At 39.9% G+C, this 19,545-nt stretch overlaps 1 protein-coding gene across 1 annotated transcript in view; it reads left to right on the forward strand.

Annotated features, from left to right (window-relative positions):
- The window catches only part of DYM (dymeclin), a 392,339-nt gene that overhangs the window by 170,465 nt on the left and 202,329 nt on the right, over positions 1-19,545 (forward strand). Inside the window, exons 12-13 of the mRNA XM_007465597.1 lie at positions 245-358; positions 1,338-1,432. Of these exons, the coding sequence (XP_007465659.1) occupies positions 245-358; positions 1,338-1,432 (209 nt within the window). The remainder of the gene's footprint in view (positions 1-244; positions 359-1,337; positions 1,433-19,545) is intronic.

The following is a 19,545-nucleotide window of genomic DNA, read 5'->3' on the forward strand; positions in this document are numbered from 1 at the left end:
GCTCCTTTTTGTCTACTAATGATAGCATTGTCTGTTTTTTTTTCTTTTATATTTAAGAAGGAAGAAGAAGAAAATACATCAGCACAGTGTCACTATCTTGAACTGAAATTCTCACGGTTTACTTTTATATACTGTTTAACTCACCTTCAGAGCAAAGCCACAGCTTGTCAGAAATTGTAGACATGGATAATCCCTTTTTCCCCAAAGCAATCATATTTACTTAAACTTTTCTTCCCCATTACAGATGTTAAAAAATATTACTTGGTATTCAGAACGGGTTTTAACTGAAATTTCACTGGGGAGTCTCCTGATACTGGTTGTAATAAGAACTATTCAGTACAACATGACAAGGACAAGAGTAAGTATTCCGTAGCTATTTTTCTACCTTTATACATACAGCACAATGAAGACTGTAGTTTAAAGCAATCTCAATATTTAGAGTGCAAACGTTCTCATGGAATATGGTGGAAAAATATAGACCAACATATAGTCACTGTATTGTGATCCTAAGGTAATGTTTAAAGTGTCTGCTTCTTAATATTTCATAGGTGGTATGATCAGAGCTATTTTACATGTAATAGAAAATAAGCAGTGGAGCACATTTAGTTAAAAGATGTTGTATGTCTTTGCTGGACTGATAAAACTGATTTACCTTTTAAAAGTAGCAACAACAAACTGTAAGAAGATACAAGCACAAGAAAATAGGAATTCAGATGGGAAAGAAATGGAGAAAAAGAGAATACTTTAAAGAGTAAAAGGAAAATTTCAACTAGATTGTATTTGCTATGCCTGGGAGCAAATTTCAGTTCTAGTCGCTAGAGAAGCGATATACAGAATTCATAGCTTAGAGAAGTGGTCAAATTTACTGCACCGTTTTCAGTTACGCCCCTCTGGGAGGCTAACATGGGTTAGCCTTTCCACAGTCTTTTATCTGAAACTCTTGGAGCCGCATATGTTTTAGCACGGAGAATTTTTTGATTTTAGAAAGATAATTATAGTTTGTATGCTATACTATATGTAACCATGAGGTTCTGGAGCCGCGCACTGTAACTAAACATTAATATTTCTGCAGCAAAATAGTTCAGTATTCTCCAGGGTGGGCTTAATGAAGACCATAAATAGCATCATTATCTTTTGTGCCAGATGTTGGTTCCAAACTAGCAGTGAAAAAACTTTGGATTTTCAGTGCTTTATGGATTTTGGAATTAGAGAAAACAGATTGTGGATCTGCACTTTCTAAAATCAGTGACAATTGAGTTTACATTTGCTTCTAGTTAACCTTGCTTAAAATGGCGAGAAGACTCGATGCATGTTTTAAACTTGCTGTTTTCTGACAGGACAAGTACCTTCACACAAATTGTTTGGCAGCTTTAGCAAATATGTCGGCACAGTTTCGTTCTCTCCATCAATATGCTGCCCAGAGGATCATCAGGTAAATATGAGCTTTAAAAGAAATGCTGATTTTTGCCTTTTAGCTGGCCTATTGAAAAGGATACTATGGTGGTCCCTTTTAAAATGCTATCTGCAAGGAATATCACATTTTCCTACTTATTTTTTATCACCTTCTTGTCTGGCTGAAAATACCTTGTTCTGCTTTGTTTTCTAACCCAAGGTTTTCTATCAAAGTTAATTGTATTTGCTTTCAACCTTTTGATAAAATCTAGTTTTAAAATTTGTGTGTTAGCCTTTTACAGCAGAGCAGGTCTATGTCTTAGTAATGCAGACTAAATCTTAATTCACATATTTGCTGAGCATTTTATAGAGCATCACTCTACCCTTTTCAAAAGCAGTTATCTGTTTTAGAGAATTCTTTCCGTGGCAGTTAACCATTGTATTAGTTTCCCAATGCTGCTGTAACAAATTACCACAAATTAATGGCTTAAAGCAACACAAATTTATTATACAATTCTATAGGTTAGAAGTTCAGCAAGGGTCTTACCAGGCTAGAATCAAGATGTCAGTGGGGCTGCATTCCCTTCTGGAGGCTCTAGAGGAGAGTCTCTTTCCTTGCCTTTTCCAGCTGCTAGAAGCTGCCTGCATTCCTTGGCTCATGGCCCCTTCCTTTCCTTTCAAAGCCAGCAACAGTAGGTTGTTGAGTTCTCCTCACATCTTATCACTCTGACTTCCTCTTCTACTGTGAGGTAGACCTTGGGCCTACCTTCTACTGTGAGGTAGGCCTTGGGCCTACCTGAATAATCCAGGATGATCTACCCATTTCAGGGTCCTTAGCTGAATCACAACCACAGCAGAGTCCTGTTTGCCATGTGAGGTAACATATTCATAGGCTCGTGGAAGTCAGAATGTGGATATTTTGGGGGAGCCATTATTCTGCCTGTCAGAACATCACCAGAAACTCCCGTCCCTTACCTGTTCTTTGCCAAAGGCACAATCTTTAAGGTTAGGAAAGCTCATTAACGAATGAATGAATAACTGTCATTTGCAGGATTTAACGAATATGGTTACTTTCTGGTCTTCAGGTAGGATGCTCGGTATTGCCCTAGAAGCTCTAAAGTAGAACATTTTTTATGTAGTCAGTGACATTAGATCCTTTCTTTTAATTCTTGCTTTTGGGGCAATGCAGCTCTGATAATTAGTTGTTGCGTTCCAGTCATTGGTGGTTATCACAACCCCATATCACTTTTTAAATTCTGATCTCACTTTCCGCCCTTTGGTTAGAGACATTTATTGACCTGGGCTCATTTTTAACAATCAGTTAGAATTAACTTATGCTCTTAGTCTGTTTATTTATCCTCAGAATTTAGCACAGGATATTTTCCCTTGACTCACTGTTTACTTTAATCATACATTATTTTGGATTTGTTTGTGTATTTGTTTGTACTTGAGAAATTGTCCAGTTGACTGACTTTGGACTAACGCCGACTTCGTGATTGAAAGTAAACATGGTGTCTCCTCATACCTCAGATTCTTCCAGGTGTTCTGAAGAGCCTCTAGTTTCTAAAAATTGACCTTTGTCACCATGCTGTATTTCAGCATGACAGATGTAATGATATCTGTGCTGCTTCGTGGTCTATTTTTCTTTGTATGTGGAGTTTTATAAAGGTTTTAGGAAGATTTCATTACAAAATTTTCCTCAACTGATATAATAAACATTTGGACTGTTCAATATGAAAATGCCAGATGGACTGGTTCAGGATTTAAGTTCTGATAAAATGATTCAAGTAAGATTAAATAAAAATTTTCTAGGTGTCAGAGTTGGAAAAAATGCAAATAAAGCATTGTGCCCAATTTTCTGTGATGACTGAGGTAGAAACCAATAGTATTTGGAGAAATAAGAAATGTAATTTAGATTTGTGATTTGAGACTATTTAGATCAAGTTTATCATCATTAAGGAATAATGCTTTACTTCAATTTTATTGGCGCTTTATTTAGCATTTAGTGAGGAACTGTGTTATGCAATGCAGGGAATATCAAAATTAGTTATAAAAATTCCTACCCTTAAATAGCTTCTAATTCAATAGCCGAGATAAAGCAAAGACCAACATATGTCATATCTAGCAGAATGTAGTAAATATTATAATGAAAGAAAAATTCCTGTGGTGAGGGCAAGTGGTTGGTTCAGAGAATGGTGAGGTGACATCTCATTGAGAAATCAGGCAAGGTGAGTAGAGAGAGATGGCTCTAGAGACTGGCCTGATAGGGGAAAGCATCAACCAAACAAACCAAAACAAAACAAGAGGGGGTGTGGTGAGAGAGCATGGTTTATATTTAGAAAATAACCAGTCCATTCAGTTGGCATGTTGTGGACCAGTACAGGGATTATCAGCTTTTTGTTGTTGTTGTTGTTGTTGTTGTTGTTGTTGTTGTTGCGGTACGCGGGCCTCTCACTGTTGTGGCCTCTCCCGTTGCGGAGCAGAGGCTCCGGACACGCAGGCTCAGCGGCCATGGCTCACAGGCCCAGCCGATCCGCGGCATGTGGCATCTTCCCGGACTGGGGCACGAACCAGCATCCCCTGCATCGGCAGGCGGACTCTCAACCACTGCGCCACCAGGGAAGCCCCCAGTACAGGGATTATAAGAGAGAAGCCTGAAAGAACAAGCTGGGGCCTCCTTGTGGAGGGGCTTAGCTATTAGATCCACAGTTTAGGATAATGGAAAGAATAGAAAGAAGAGAAGGTGTCACCTTTTCTACCGACAAAAAAGAAAATGTCAGTGAATGAGTTGTAAATGGATTTGAAGAGAAATACTTTAATGTAAATGCCTAGAGTTATCAGCTTCAGCAGATGATATTGGTCTGTTGTTTGTCACACTGCAGTTCTCAAAGTGCCCCCAGTAGTGCCAGTGCTTCTGGTCCAAGCGCCATAGTGGAGTAGCCAGTGTGGACCAGAGCATCGCATCATGCAGGAGGGAGCTTGTTAGAAATGCAGAGTGTTGGCCTGGTTTCAGATCTGCTGAATCAGAATCTTCCATTTTAACAAGATCTCTGAAAGATTTGTGCATGCATTAAAGTTGGGAAAGTACTTTGAGTTTGGGCATGGAAATCAAGATTAATAAACACTTAGAAAACACTCGTGTTGAATTGGAAGTGGGGGCCAGCGTTTTTGTATCTTGAGGAAACTCATTTTCTACTAAATGTTTGTGAGGAAACTCATTTTCTACTAAATGTTTGTGTTTAGGGTATAAAATTGTAAAGTATAATAAGGAATGCATAACCAAAAACTGTTTAGATACACAGAAGATTTATTGTAGCAGCACAACTCAAGATTCACCAGATGCTCTAGTAACTCCTTCAAATGACAAGTAATTAGTTTTCATGTACACGGTTTCTAACTCCTTTTTTAGGAAGAGACTACACAATTTTGTAGCTGTCGTTTGCAAAGCTTTGAGGAGCCAGTATTTCATGTGATCTTCAACAAAATGCAAAACAGAGTAACATGTTTCATTGCTGTGAAAGTAGGATGTGAATAAAGCTTTAAAAAGTCTTCTTAGTTGGGGCTTCCCTGGTGGCGCAGTGGTTGAGAGTCCGCCTGCCCATACAGGGGACATGGGTTTGTGCCCCACTCCGGGAAGATCCCACATGCCGCAGAGCGGCTGGGCCCGTGAGCCATGGCTGCTGAGCCTGCACGTCCGGAGCCTGTGCTCCGCAACGGGAGAGGCCACAACAGTGAGAGGCCCGCGTTCTGCAAAAAAAAATGTCTTCTTAGTTGGACATAAATGTATGGAATGATTTCATATGGTGTCTAAGCTGTTGTCTCATATTAAATGACACTGCGTTTTCCACAAACTCTTGGTATTCTAGAAAAATCACAGACATACGTGATATAGGTTTTGCTCACCTATGAAATTTTTTGAATATGCTGTAAGCATGGATATTTGATATGATCATTATTTGGAATTATAGGGCTATTAATTCAGTTAAAACATTTATGTGGAGTAGATTATATGCAAGGGATTGTTGTGAGTTACGAATATATGATCACTTAATTCCTGCCCTTAAGACTTTCCGTATTGCCTGTCTTACTCTCCCCCCCCCCACAACCCCCACACTGGCTCCTTCCTCTGGCTCCCCCTTCACCTTTGGCTTAACAGGTACTTATACTTTTCTCCAATATTTCATCCTAGATTGTTCCTCTCATCTTTGCTCATTTTCCTTGCGAGTTCACATCTATGCCTGTGACTTCACCTACTCTACAAGAGCACAGACTCTGAGTTTGGGATTCCAGCTTCAAAACTGACTAGCTATGGAATTTTGGAGAAGTTACTTAACTTCTCTGTACAGCAGTTTCCCCATCTATACAGTGGGGTGGCAGTAGTTGCTATCTCAATGAATAGGGTGAAGATTAAGCGAATTAATATTTGAAAAGGGCCTGGCACATAACGTTCACGATACGTGTTGACCCCTTTAAACCTAACTGCTAAACTCACTACCTGGATATCCCACACTTGCCTCAGAGTTTTATTACGTTTAAAACAGAACTCGTTTTTATTTTTATTTATTTATTTTCTGTTTATTATTATTTTTTGGCTGCGTAGGGTCTTAGTTGTGGCACGCAGGATCTTTGTTGAGGCATGCGGGATCTTTCATTGCTGCGCTCGGGCTTCTCTCTAGTTGTGGCATGTGGATTTTCTCTCTAGTTGTGGCACATGGGCTCCAGGGCATGTGGGCTCTGTAGTTTGCGGCACGTGGGCTCTAGTTGATGCGTGCAAGCTCAGTAGTTGGGGCATGCGGGCTTTGTTGCCCCATGGCATGTGGGATCTTAGTTCCCCAACCAGGGATTGAACCCCTGTCCCCTGCATTGGAAGGCAGATTCTTTACCACTGGACCACCAGGGAAGTCCCTGGAACTTGTTTTTGTTTATTTATTTTAAAATACATTTTATTTACTAATTGATTGATTGATTGCTGCTCTGGGTCTTCGTTGCTGCCTGCGGGCTTTCTCTAGTTGCGGTGAGCGAGGGCTACTCCTCGTTACAGTGCACAGGCTTCTCATTGCAGTGGCTTCTCTTGTTGCAGAGCTCGGGCTCTCGGTGCACAGACTTCAGTAGTTGTGGGTCACGGGCTCTAGAGTGCAGGCTCAGTAGTTGTGGCTCACGGGCTCTAGAGTGCAGGCTCAGTAGTTGTGGCTCACGGGCTCTAGAGTGCAGGCTCAGTAGTTGTGGCTCACGGGCTCTAGAGTGCAGGCTCAGTAGTTGTGGCTCACGGGCTCTAGAGTGCAGGCTCAGTAGTTGTGGCGCACAGGCTTAGTTGCTCTGCGGCATGTGGGATCTTCCCGGACCAGGGCTCGAACCCGTGTCCCCTGCATTGGCAGGAGGACTCTTAACCACTGTGCCACCAGGGAAGTCCCTGGAACTCATTATTAAACGTGCTCTTCCTGTTAAATTCCCTATCCTAGGTAATGACTCTCACTACAGCCATCTAAATTGCCAAGTTAGAAACTTACAAGTAATTCTGTGCCCTTTTTTTCCTTCCCCTCAAATGCTCTACCTGACTGGGCCCTGGTGTTCTAACTCTACCATTGTAACTTGCATTCATACTGTTTCTGTCTCCACTACTGCTGCGTTAGTTCACGTGTTCATCATCTTCACTCAAAACTATGTCTTTAGTCAGCCCAGTCCTTTTGCCTCCCTCCCTGCCCCTCTACGGTCGACCCCTGCACTGCTCCGTTCATTCGAGAAGCATTGCTTCCTATGCTTAAAATCATTAAATGCCTTCCTGTTGCCAGCAGGTTAAAATTCAACCTCCTTAAAGCTGTGGCTCTCAAACATGGGTGGTTTTGCCCTCAGGGGACAGGAGTCAAGGTGGTTTATTTGTGTTTTTTTTTTTATTTTGAGGGTTTTTTTTTGCTGTTTTGTTTTGTTTTTGTTTTTTTCTGTTGGCGCAACTGGGGAGGAGGTTGCTACTGACATCTAGTGGGTAGAGGCCAGAAATATTGCTAAATATCCTGTAATACACAGGACAGCAAAGAATTATCCAGCCCCAAGTGTCATTGTGCTGGGGCTGAGGAGCCTTGTCTTAGAATGGGCCTTGTCTGCCCAGCTGGCTCTACTCAGCTCCTCCGTGGCGGGCCAGGAGCCACACAGCCAGTTTCTGGCCCAGGGGCTAGTTTCTGGGGTAGGAGCGGAGAGGAGAGGGCAGGGAAAGGAAGAATATCACATGTTAGAAATATGGTTTCTCTCACAGAAGGTGTGAGGGAGAGAGAACTTCAGAGTCTTACCCTGGCCAGTGTAGTTGCTTGTGACACACTGGCCTTGCCTGAAGTTTTAAGTCTCGTTGCTCAAGCAGAGTAGTAATTACTGGAGATAAAGATTTGTCTTAGATTTCTTTGCGTCACTTTACAAGAGTAGCTGTTAGTAGGTACACAAGAGAATTTTAATAAATACCTAGCCACTGATTCTTAGGAGATGGGCGGGCATCTGGGATTTGAGCTTAGTTGTGGCACCCATCATTCATTCTGAGACTCAACCTAAATTGATTCATCCCATTTTGCAGATATATGCTGCTGCTTGAAACTAGTGAAGTTGATGACAGTGCACATTAAGGAAAACTTTATGGTCTTTCAAACTTCCTGAGAATAAAATAATAAAAAACATGGATTAGATTTTAATTAAAGCTATTTAATTACAGTGCTGGTTTTGTTTTTTGTTTTTTTTTGTTGTTGTTTTTTTGCTGCGGTACGCGGGCCTCTCACTGTTGTGGCCTCTCCCGTTGCGGAGCACAGGCTCCAGACGCGCAGGCCCAGTGACCACGGCCCACGGGCCCAGCCGCTCCGCGACATGTGGGATCCTCCCAGACCGAGGCACGAACCCGCGTCCCGTGCATCGGCAGGCGGACTCTCAACCACTGCGCCACGAGGGAAGCCCTTGTTTTTTGTTTTTTTTTTGTAAAATCTAGTCATGTAATTTAAGAACTTTTAAATACTTCAATTCATAATTTATGCTTACACGTTTTCTAACTGTTAATAGCCACTAGTAGTGAACATATACTCTTCAGATTTTAACCAAGTTCACTGCTGTCCATCTTGTCTTTGTCTAGCTCCAGGCTGGCAATTTATGTAAGGTGCCTTGTTGTGCTCTACACATGTAATGATACATATTATAGTCACGCAGCCTTTTTCTGAAGACTACAAAAACACATTTTGCCTTATTTAACTCTGGGTGGTTAATTCCTCTAATTTGGACAAATATAGATGTTTCAGAATGTCCTATGGAATCAAAGAAAGTTGGACAATTTGCTTTTAATTAATACCTCCTAGTATTAGCTTACCACATCAGGCTTCCTCACTTTTGTCCCCACTGAATGAAGTCTTCAGGAGTTGATTGTTTTTCTAAACCAAATAATACATTGAACCGAAAAATACAAGAGAATGTTAAGAAGCAAAATGGCCTGTTTGTTGTTGGGATACATTTATATTATACAATGTAAAATATTCAGATATAGTAACATGTCTGGTTATTTCTCTTGTTTGAGAAATAACCAATATTTGAGAAATATTGGTTATTTCTTGGTTTTGATATTTCAGGAATACTGCCTAATTTTAAAAATAAGGTCCATTTAATGATAAATTCGTACCTGTCACCTTTAGTGTTTCATCACTTCTCTCTCTTTTGTTACATTTAAGACTGGTAAAAGTCTGGAGGCTTATATAATTTAAGGTGTTGGTGTTGCACAGCTGACAAGTGGCTATGCAGACACTTGGCTGACAAGTTTGTCCAGATTAAAAGCCCACGCCTATTCCACTGCACTGTCATGGAAAGACTGGCAGGGCATTATTAATGAGAGTAATTCACCTGCCACGGGACCATCAATCCAAGCTCTCTGGGGTTTTCTGAAACAGATGGTTCTCTGCAATCTAGGGTAGCTAAGCCCTTGTTGATTATTCAGTTTGCTGCCCCCCACCCCTCATTCCAGCTTCCTTCCAGTATAGCTAAACCCCTAAAGTTATAGTAGCAAAGACTGGGTCTTTCTTTCTTTCCTCCTCCCTCCCTCCCTCCCTCCCTCCCTGCCTGCCTCCCTTCCTTCCTTCCTTCCTTCCTTCCTTCCTTCCTTCCTTCCTTCTTTCCTTCCTTCCTTCCTTCCTTCCTTCCTTTTATCTCTCTTTCTTTCTTGAACTGGCTAGTTGAGAAAGGTATGGATGTGTCAGGTATTGCAATACAGAGTATATGGGTATTTTCCTAGAAAATAAACATGGAAAAAAGGACAAGAACTGTATATATTTCAGCCTGAAACTTAATATTTTTCTTACATCTAATCCTTGATGTTACATTTTTTTAAACTTTTTGCCAGAATTTACATATTTATTTATTTAATAAATAAATTTATTTATTTTTGGCTGCGTTGGGTCTTCTTTGCTGCGCGCGGGCTTTTCTCTGGTTGTGGCGAGCGGGGGCTACTCTTCATTGCAGTGCACGGGCTTGTCATTGCAGTGGCTTCTCTTGTTGCAGAGCACGTGCTCTAGGCGCGTGGGCTGCAGTAGTTGGGGCTCATGGGCTCAGTAGTTGTGGCTTGCGGGCTCTAGAGTGCAGGCAGTAGTTGGGCTCACGGACTTAGTTGCTCCGCGGCATGTGGGATCGTCCTGGACCAGGGCTCGAACCCATGTCCCCTACATTGGCAGGCAGATTCTTAATCACTGCGCCACCAGGGAAGTCCCTGATGTTAGATTTTATTTTTAATTCAATAAGTACTTATTGAGCTTCTGCTGTAAGCATACCACTGCTAAAGTCCTCTTTAGTTTCATATTTGTTTACATTTTAATTTCAGACAAATGTGATTCATTTTATTTAGAAATTAAGTGTTATAGTCATGTTGGTTTTATTTTTTAACACTTAATTCAATTTCAACCTCGTATCATTTTCTGATTTCATTGTAGTTAGGAAATTGTTTCTTTTTTTTAACGTTTTTATTGGAGTATAATTGCTTTACAATGGTGTGTTAGTTTCTGCTTTATAACAAAGTGAATCAGTTATACATATACATATATCCCCATATCTCTTCCCTCTTGCATCTCCCTCCCTCCCACCCTCCGTATCCCACCCTTCTAGCTGGTCACAAAGCACCGAGCTGATCTCCCGTGCTATGCGACTGCTTCCCACTAGCTATCTGTTTTACATTTGGTAGTGTATATATGTCCATGCTACTCTCTCACTTTGTCCCAGCTTACCCTTCCCCCTCCCCTGTCCTCAAGTCCATTCTCTAGTAGGTCTGCATCTCCATTCCTGTCTTACCCCTAGGTTCTTCATGACCATTTTTTTTTTTTTTAGATTCCATATATATGTGTTAGCCTACAGCATTTGTTTTTCTCGTTCTGACCTCACTCTGTATGACAGACTGTAGGTCCATCCACCTCACTACAAATAACTCAATTTCGTTCCTTTTTATGGCTGAGTAATATTCCATTGTATATATGTGCCACATCTTCTTTATCCATTCTTCTGTTGATGGACACTTAGGTTGCTTCCATCTCCTGGCTATTGTAAATAGAGCTGCAGTGAACATTGTGGTCCATGGCTCCTTTTGAATTATGATTTCCTCAGGGTATATGCCCAGTAGTGGGATTGCTGGGTCATATGGTAGTTATATTTGTAGTTTTTTAAGGAACCTCCATACTGTTCTCCATAGTGGCTGTATCAGTTTACATTCCCACCAACAGTGCAAGAGTGTTCCCTTTTCTCCACACCCTCTCCAGCATTTATTGTTTGTAGATATTTTGATGATGGCCATTCTGACCGGTGTGAGATGATATCACATTGTAGTTTTGATTTGCATTTCTCTGATGATTAATGATGCTGAGCATTCTTTCATGTGTTTGTTGGCAATCTGTATATCTTCTTTGCAGAAACGTCTGTTTAGGTCTTCTGCCCATGTTTGGATTCGGTTGTTTTTTTTTTTTTGATATTGAGCTGCATGAGCTGCTTGTAAATTTTGGAGGTTAATTCTCCGTCAGTTGCTTCATTTGCAAATATTTTCTCCCATTCTGAGGGTTGTCTTTTGGTCTTGTTTATGGTTTCCTTTGCTGTGCAAAAGCTTTTAACTTTCATTAGGTCCCATTTCTTTATTTTTCTTTTTATTTCCATTTCTCTAGGAAGTGGGTCAAAAAGGATCTTGCTGTGATTTATGTTATAGAGTGTTCTGCCTATGTTTTCCTCTAAGAGTTTGATAGTTTCTGGTCTTAAATTTAGGTCTTTAATCCATTTTAAGGTTATTTTTGTGTATGGTGTTAGGGTGTGTTCTAATTTCATTCTTTTACTTGTACCTGTTTTCCCAGCACCACTTATTGAAGAGGCTGTCTTTTCTCCATTGTATATTCTTGCCTCCTTTATCAAGGATAAGGTGACCATATGTGCATGGGTTTATCTCTGGGCTTTCTATTCTGTTCCATTGATCTATATTTTGGTTTTTGTGCCAGTATCATACTGTCTTGATTACTGTAGTTTTGTAGTATAGTCTGAAGTCCGGGAGCTTGATTCCTCCAGCTCCATTTTTCTTTCTCAAGATTGCTTTGGCTATTCAGGGTCTTTTGTGTTTTCATACAAATTGTGAAACTTTTTTGTTCTAGTTCTGTGAAAAATTCAAGTGGTAGTTTGATAGGGATTGCATTGAATCTGTAGATTGCTTTGGGTAGTATAGTCATTATCACAATGTTGATTCTTCCAGTCCAAGAACATGGTATATGTCTCCATCTATTTGTATCATCTTTAATTTCTTTCATCAGTGTCTTATAATTTTCTGCATACAGGTCTTTTGTCTCCTTAGGTAGGTTATTCCAAGGTATTTTATTCTTTTTGTTGCAATGGTAAATGGGAGTGTTTTCTTGATTTCACTTTCAGATTTTTCATCATTAGTGTATAGGAATGCCAGAGTTTTCTGTGCATTAATTTTGTATCCTGCTACTTTACCAAATTCATTGATTAGCTCTAGTAGTTTTCTGGTAACATCTTTAGGATTCTCTATGTATAGTATCACGTCATCTGCAAACAGTGACAGCTTTACTTCTTCTTTTCCGTTTCGGATTCCTTCTCTGATTGCTGTGGCTAAAACTTGCAAAACTGTGTTGAGTAATAGTGGTGAGAGTGGGCAACCTTGTCTTGTTCCTGATCTTAGTGGAAATGGTTTCAGTTTTTCACCATTGAGGATGATGTTGGCTGTGCATTTGTCATATATGGCCTTTATTATGTTGAGGTAAGTTCCCTCTGTGCCTGCTTTCTGGAGGGTTTTTATCATAAATGGGTGTTGAATTTTGTCGAAAGCTTTCTCTGCATCTATTGAGAGGATCATATGGTTTTTCAATTTTGTTAATACGGTGTATCACATTGATTGATTTACATATACTGAAGAATCCTTGCATTCCTGGGATAAACTCCACTTGATCATAGTGTATGATCCTTTTAATGTGCTATTGGATTCTGTTTGCTAGTATTTTGTTGAGAATTTTTGCATATATGTTCATCAGTGATATTGGTCTGTAGTTTTCTTTTTTTGTGACATCTCTGTCTGGTTTTGGTATCAGGGTGATGGTGGCCTCGTAGAATGAGTTTGGGAATGTTCCTCTCTCTGCTGTATTTTGGAAGAGTTTGAGAACAGTAAGTGTTAGCTCTTCTCTAAATGTTCGATAGAATTCGCCTGTGAAGGCATCTGGTTCTGGGCTTTTGTTTGTTGGAAGATTTATTTTTTTGCGGTACGCAGGGCTCTCCCTGTTGTGGCCTCTCCCGTTGTGGAGCACAGGCTCCGGACGCACAGGCTCAGCGGCCATGGCTCACGGGCCCAGCCGCTCCGTGGCATGTGGGATCTTCCCGGACCGGGGCACGAACCCACGTCCCCTGCATCGGCAGGCGGACTCTCAACCACTGTGCCACCATGGAAGCCCTAAGTATTTCTTTTAAACTTATGTGATTTATTTTTTAAAAGACAGAGTTAACTTTTTCTTGCCCAGTGCCTGGGCCATAAAGTAGTTCCAGTTTCTCCCTTGCTTTTGGTCTTTGCTGATCCTTGTTTGCTCTTGACAAAGCAGTAGCCAAGGAAGGAAGGAGGAATGTTTTGCCTTAAAAATACGGCTTCCTAAAAAAAAAAAAAAAAAAGTCTAACTTCCTACAGCCAGTGATACTTTGAAGGTAGCTACATTTTTCAGGAAATCCTGTGACATGGTTTGCTTTTCAGCTTAGCCCTTTCTTTAGAAGTTATATTGAGAGTGCTTAGACAGCTCCCAGTTGAAAATTCGTAAGTGTTCAATAGAAAATTTCTAACTGTTCAGAGATTATTATTATACAACAAAGGGTCTTTGTAGACTTGATCGGACATGTGAAATGTTAATAATTTGAAGTTTAGTTTCAGTTTAGACTGCTGGAACGTTCAGAATGTCAAGTTTTAAAGAAGCATCTCATACATTTATCTGAATTTTGATTTCTTATAAGTAAAGACCTTTGTGGACAAAATTGTCACATGGGAAAGTAAACATTAAAATAATTGTCATAGAGCTTTATAAAGTGTTACATTTATATTATAGAGGTAATGGGAGGGTTCATACCTTGTCCTCTTAGCCATGAATTATTAAGCCTCCATTTCTGTCTACTACTGTGAAGAATCTGAGACTTTTGCTGTACTCTCAAGCTAACAGATTAGCCTGCCGCAGTTTTGAGGATCCTCTTAGAGACAGTTTCTTGCTCACAGTAGTGTGAGCCAGAGTATCATCATTTTCTTGTGTGGTTCCCCACGCCCACTGGGCAGTGTGACCAGGGTCACGTGACATCTGCACATGCAGTGGCTTGCATTACTGGAGAGAACCCTGAGATTAGGAAACCGCATCTTTTATAATAGGCTTCAAGCAAACCTGCCCAAACTTTGCTTTGGATGGAGATACCTTTCATATATTTGATGGCAGCAAACTGCCCTCTGCTTTAGAGGGAGTCACCATCTCTACTATCCACATCTGTTCACTCTACAAAATTCATGAAAAGAGAATCCAGAGCACAAGGCTGCTAATACCTCTGCTTTCAAGATGTACAGAAACACCAGAGACCCATGGGGAACTCTCCCTATAGTCTTAGTACCTAGTTATGCCTTTCTGTTGCCAATTGGAAAAACCTGTCACCAAGTCATTAAGGTAGCTAGTTGATACTGTTCTAGCTAAGGCATGGGATTTATGTGTCTTAGAAGGAGTAGTAAAGGACTGACTGGCCTCACTAGCCTCTGCTGTGTCCACGTGTCATAATGAGTCTCCTGCTCAGGTGTCAGTGTCATTAATGCAATCCTTAAAGCCTTGTTTCTGAGTGGCTTTGACATAACCCAAGTATTTTTGTATTAAACACAAATCATAAAATTTTAGGTTTGGAAGGGCCCTTAAAGAACATCTAAGAGAAGTGTGCACATTTTACATATGGAAGTATTGACACCTAGATTTATTATGTGACTTGTCTAAGTGAACACTATTGCAGAAGCAGATGTAGAAATCAAGCCTCCCAGCTCCTTGCCTAATCTTCTTCCCAGAACAAAAGAGAAAAAAGGTGTGTGTTCACGCACACATATTCTCTCTTTCTCTCCCTTTCTCTTTTACATAGTTGTGATACCTGATACGTTTAAAATGCTAAGCCAGGTAAGAGAAATAAAATGACTTAATAAAGCATTTTCTTTCTTGATGAATTGCGCATGCTTCACGGACTTTGTAAAAAGCACCTTTGCCAAGACAAAGAAACAAGGATTGTGCTAACAGGAGAAATGAGAGTAAACAGAAGGATAAAGAGATTTTCAATGACTCACGTGTTCCATATAAACACATGCAGAATCGGATGTACCTGAGACAGGGACCCACAGGGAAGGGAGAATGCTTCTTTAGGAGAGGTAGGAGGATAGTTGGGAAAAGGTAGCTGCCGCAAAGGTGGGTAAGTACTCCCTATCAACAGTACTGATGAGTGTTCTGAGCATTTAACATTTGTTTATTCATTTAATGGGCCTCGATTTCCTCATTTACAAAATGGGAATATCCTCTTAGGACAGCCGTGAGGAATAAATGGGTTATTAACGTAAAGCACTTAGAATAGAGTCTTTTCAATAGCAATCACCTAGGAATTATCAGAGGGAAAAAAAATCTTGCTTGTTAGAGGACAGACAGCACCATGTCTTGCTTGTGGTGGCTCAGTAGGTATTGGAACGAATGATGAAATTCTGACACTCTAACTGGATTAAAAGAAAAACAGTTAAAATCTACAGCTCTAGGTTAAGAGGAAACAACATGCCACATAGACCGCCTTTGTTATTTTTGTTTTTTTGTATGGCTGGGATCTGCCATATGCTGCATACTAGGCCCTATACAACATGTTACTTGTCTTATCTGATGATATGGGTATTATTATTTCCATTTTATAGTGAAGAAACTAGATTTCAAAGAAGTAATTTATTTAAGGTCACCTTGCTGGACAGTGACAATGCTGGGGTTTAAGCCTTCATCTGTCCTCCATCCATAATACTGTACTACCTTCCACTGTCAAATGCTTCTTGTAAATGAGGTTTTAAACTAAAAGCATGCAAATAATTTGTGTACAAGAATTTTAATATCGCATCCTGCCCTGGGTGAGTTGTTTCTGACCTTTCTAAGCATGTGATCCCCTTGTTGACATACTTTTAAAAACTGTTGACTATCTTTTACTAACTGAGAAGATTCCAGAGTGAATTGTGGGGTCTCACATACCTCGTGATACTGTAGCAGCTTTTCTCATTTGGGGTTCTGTGAGGGAGTCAAGCCCTGTGGAGAATGACATGAGTGACAGTTTTTTCAGTTCTTCCAAGGGTGGCACATAGACAACACTTTCCTAAACATGTAGCAGAGAATTTGATTGATTACCAGATTTACACCTTCTTAGGAACTCTGGTTGAAAAAAATCTGAAGGGATTTTTGGGGTTGAAACCCATAAGTTAAGAAAAACTACTATAGGAACCCAGTGTGACACTCCTGTTAGTGATGTTTTTCCATCTAAAATGTGCCTGTTTTCTTACCTTCATTAGTCAAACATGAAGATCATACTGAAGCCCAGGAACATTTGTATATTATTTACTTGATGAATTTTCATGACCCCATTAGTCCTGGCAACTCAGAAGTGTACACAACCCTGTCATTATTTACTGCTATAAACATAATCGTGGTACCTTTGTACATAAGGTAATCAAAGACCTTCATATCATTACACATTTCCCATTTAGAATCACTCAGTCTTAAATAAATCACTGGGATTCTACATATACCCTCTGAGAAACTAGAGTAACTGGGTTCTAATAATGTTTTCTTCATGGAGTGTTTTATAACACGATTGTGATTTTTTAAAACAAGGGTAGGTATTTTGGGGTCATTTAATCGTTTATCCAATATTTTGTACGTCTGCTTGTGTTAGACATTGCTGGTCATTGGAGGTTCGCGTCATATATTTGTGCCCTGCTTTCAAAGAGCTTCTCATCTGGCTGAGGCAGTGGGTTAACAGTCATCGGGCAGCGTGGGTAGTACGCTGACGACAGGGCGACAAGGGAGAGAGCAGACAGCTAACCTGAACACCACTGCACCCTTCTCCGGTGAGGTGATGCTTGCGTTATCTGAAGAGGTGAGCAGTCTACCCTCTTTTATATTGGTGATAAGGGAGACAGTTCTTTTCTCCATCTGTCTTGCTCTCGCTAAACTTCCTTTAGAAACGCTAGGTAAGGTTTCATTTGTATAAATATAGCTCCCATTTAGCTACCTACAGAAAAACTCACAAAACTTAACTTTATCTAACTCGATTCCTATAGGAAGGTGATAAAATTTTTTAAAAATATGTATTTAAACAAAAACTACTACTGCAGAAGCCATCTGGCAAGCTGACCTTAGAGCAACTTTATTTTCCTATTCAGAAAACTTTTCAACTTGTGTTACAGTTGTCACGTTATTGGAATACTCATGTGACTTTAAAATTTGGTTTGACTAAAGATGCAGATTACATCAGCACTTCCCAGGTGGAATGGGATGGGAATTGGCAAGGAAAGCGTGTGGTGTGTGTTGTTGTGGGAAAACTACTAGCATAGAAAGTGCCTTGCTGAACCTGTGAATCTGTAAATTATCAAATTAGCTAGAGTCAGTGGACAAACTTAAGTATCATTTAAAGACTTTTCAAATAAGTGACCAGTGTTTTCCTTTTTAATTTGGAAATTTCAAAACGTATTTAAAGAGCATGCTATAATGAGCCTGTAGGTTCCCATCCCTGAGCTTCAACAAATATATCAATTCATGACCAGCATTATTTTGTTTATACCTCTACCTTTGCCTCCTTATTTTGAAGCAATTTCTGACATTTCATCTATCAAAATTGCATTATGTTAAAGGATGACTTTTTATGACAGTCTGTTATGATTTGGTCCCTCCACAAGTGGTAGAGAGAAAAATAAAATCAGTGTTACCACTGTCATTCAAATATGGACATTAGCCATATTTCTGGTTCTCAGTCATTTAGAATCCTGTTCAGTTTAGGACTTACTCTGTGTCACACACAGTGCTTGCCATTGTTATTTGGAGACTGTCCAAGTGTGACTATAGCCCTGTATGTGGTACATAATTCCTACTTTATAGATGAGGAAACAGGCTCAGAGAGGCTGGGAAACTCATTCAGGATCACGCAGCTCATAGTGTAATGGAGCTGAAATCGGAATCCTTGAGTAACCCTAGCCTAGAAGTGTTCTTTCTTCTCTTTATGGCAGACCTGACATTGATAAATACTGAAAAGGAAAAACAGATGTCAGCCACTTTAAACTCAAGTTCTCAGTTATGAATGACTGAAATGTCTACTGTACAGAGTTACTACAGTCTTTTTTCTTGAATCACACCTGTGCAGAGGTTCTCACAGTGTACTTCACAGACCACAGAGGTTCCATGGGGTCTAAACCATTTTTTATAATAGGCCGTCGTAAGCCATTTCCACCGTGCTGACATTTGCACCAGGGTTGTGAAAGCTACGTTGGGGTAAAACTGCTGGTGCCTTAACCATAAATCAAGGCAGTGGCACCAAACTATACTGGGAATCACTATATTTTCCACAACCACACGCTTGCAGTGGGGGGGGAGGGAAAGCCACTTTTGCTTAATGTCCTTGATGAAACAGTAAAAATGATTAGTTGTAATAAATCTTGATCCTTGAATCCATGTCTTTGTAATATTCTACGTGATGAAATGAAGTTCACATGAAAACAGTTCCACTGCATACTAAACTACAGCGATTATGTGTGTGATTGAGTTGTGAGCTAAAGTAGCCCTTTTTTTGATAGGATACAATTTTTCCATGAAAGAACGAGTGACAGTCTGTGGTTATTTAGACTATGCAGACATTTTCTTAAAAATTAATAAAGTGAGCCTGTCACTTCAAGAAGACAGCTGCTGGTTTTGGTTGCCAATGATAAAATTGGAACTTACAAGCAAAAATTAGAATTTTAAAAAAACTTGTTTTGGCACCATGAGTTTGACAGCTTCCCAATAATTAAAGACTTTTGTGATGACATTGATGATTATATTAATAAATGTGGGATTTTTTGGATACTGGATGATGCAGTGTGTTGACATTTGGAAGATCTGTATAACTCAGTGAAGTGGTATTTTCATAAGAGAATTTTCATTCTCAAAAAGTTGACTTCCACTCTTGGTCTGAATTGACTCCTTTTAACGTCTTTGCCTTAATTCCAACATCTTTGAAAGACGCTAATATAATTGAGACTATGGAAAGGAAGTTATTTCATTTTGTGAAGAAGTCTGAAGACAGATAGCATTACAATTATGACTCACCTCTAAAAGTTTAATGTTTCATCCTTTGCTTATTATTGTCTTTTTGTGCAGCATGATTAACGCAGTCTGTTTCTTGTGACTGTCGCAAGAGCCATGAAATTAACAACTTTTCCTTGAATGCTTGTGTATAAACTTACCATGTAAAAAAATTATACCACTCAAAAAAATAATGAAGTGGTATATTTCAAATGACTAGTGCATGAAGTTACAAATTATGCATGAGTGAAAAGATTAATTAAAAGTATACAAAATCGGGCTTCCCTGGTGGCGCAGTGGTTGAGAGTCCGCCTGCCGATGCAGGGGACGCGGG

Source organism: Lipotes vexillifer, unplaced genomic scaffold, assembly GCF_000442215.2.
Source record: "Lipotes vexillifer unplaced genomic scaffold, Lipotes_vexillifer_v1.1 scaffold36, whole genome shotgun sequence".
NCBI classification, from domain to species: domain Eukaryota; kingdom Metazoa; phylum Chordata; class Mammalia; order Artiodactyla; family Lipotidae; genus Lipotes; species Lipotes vexillifer.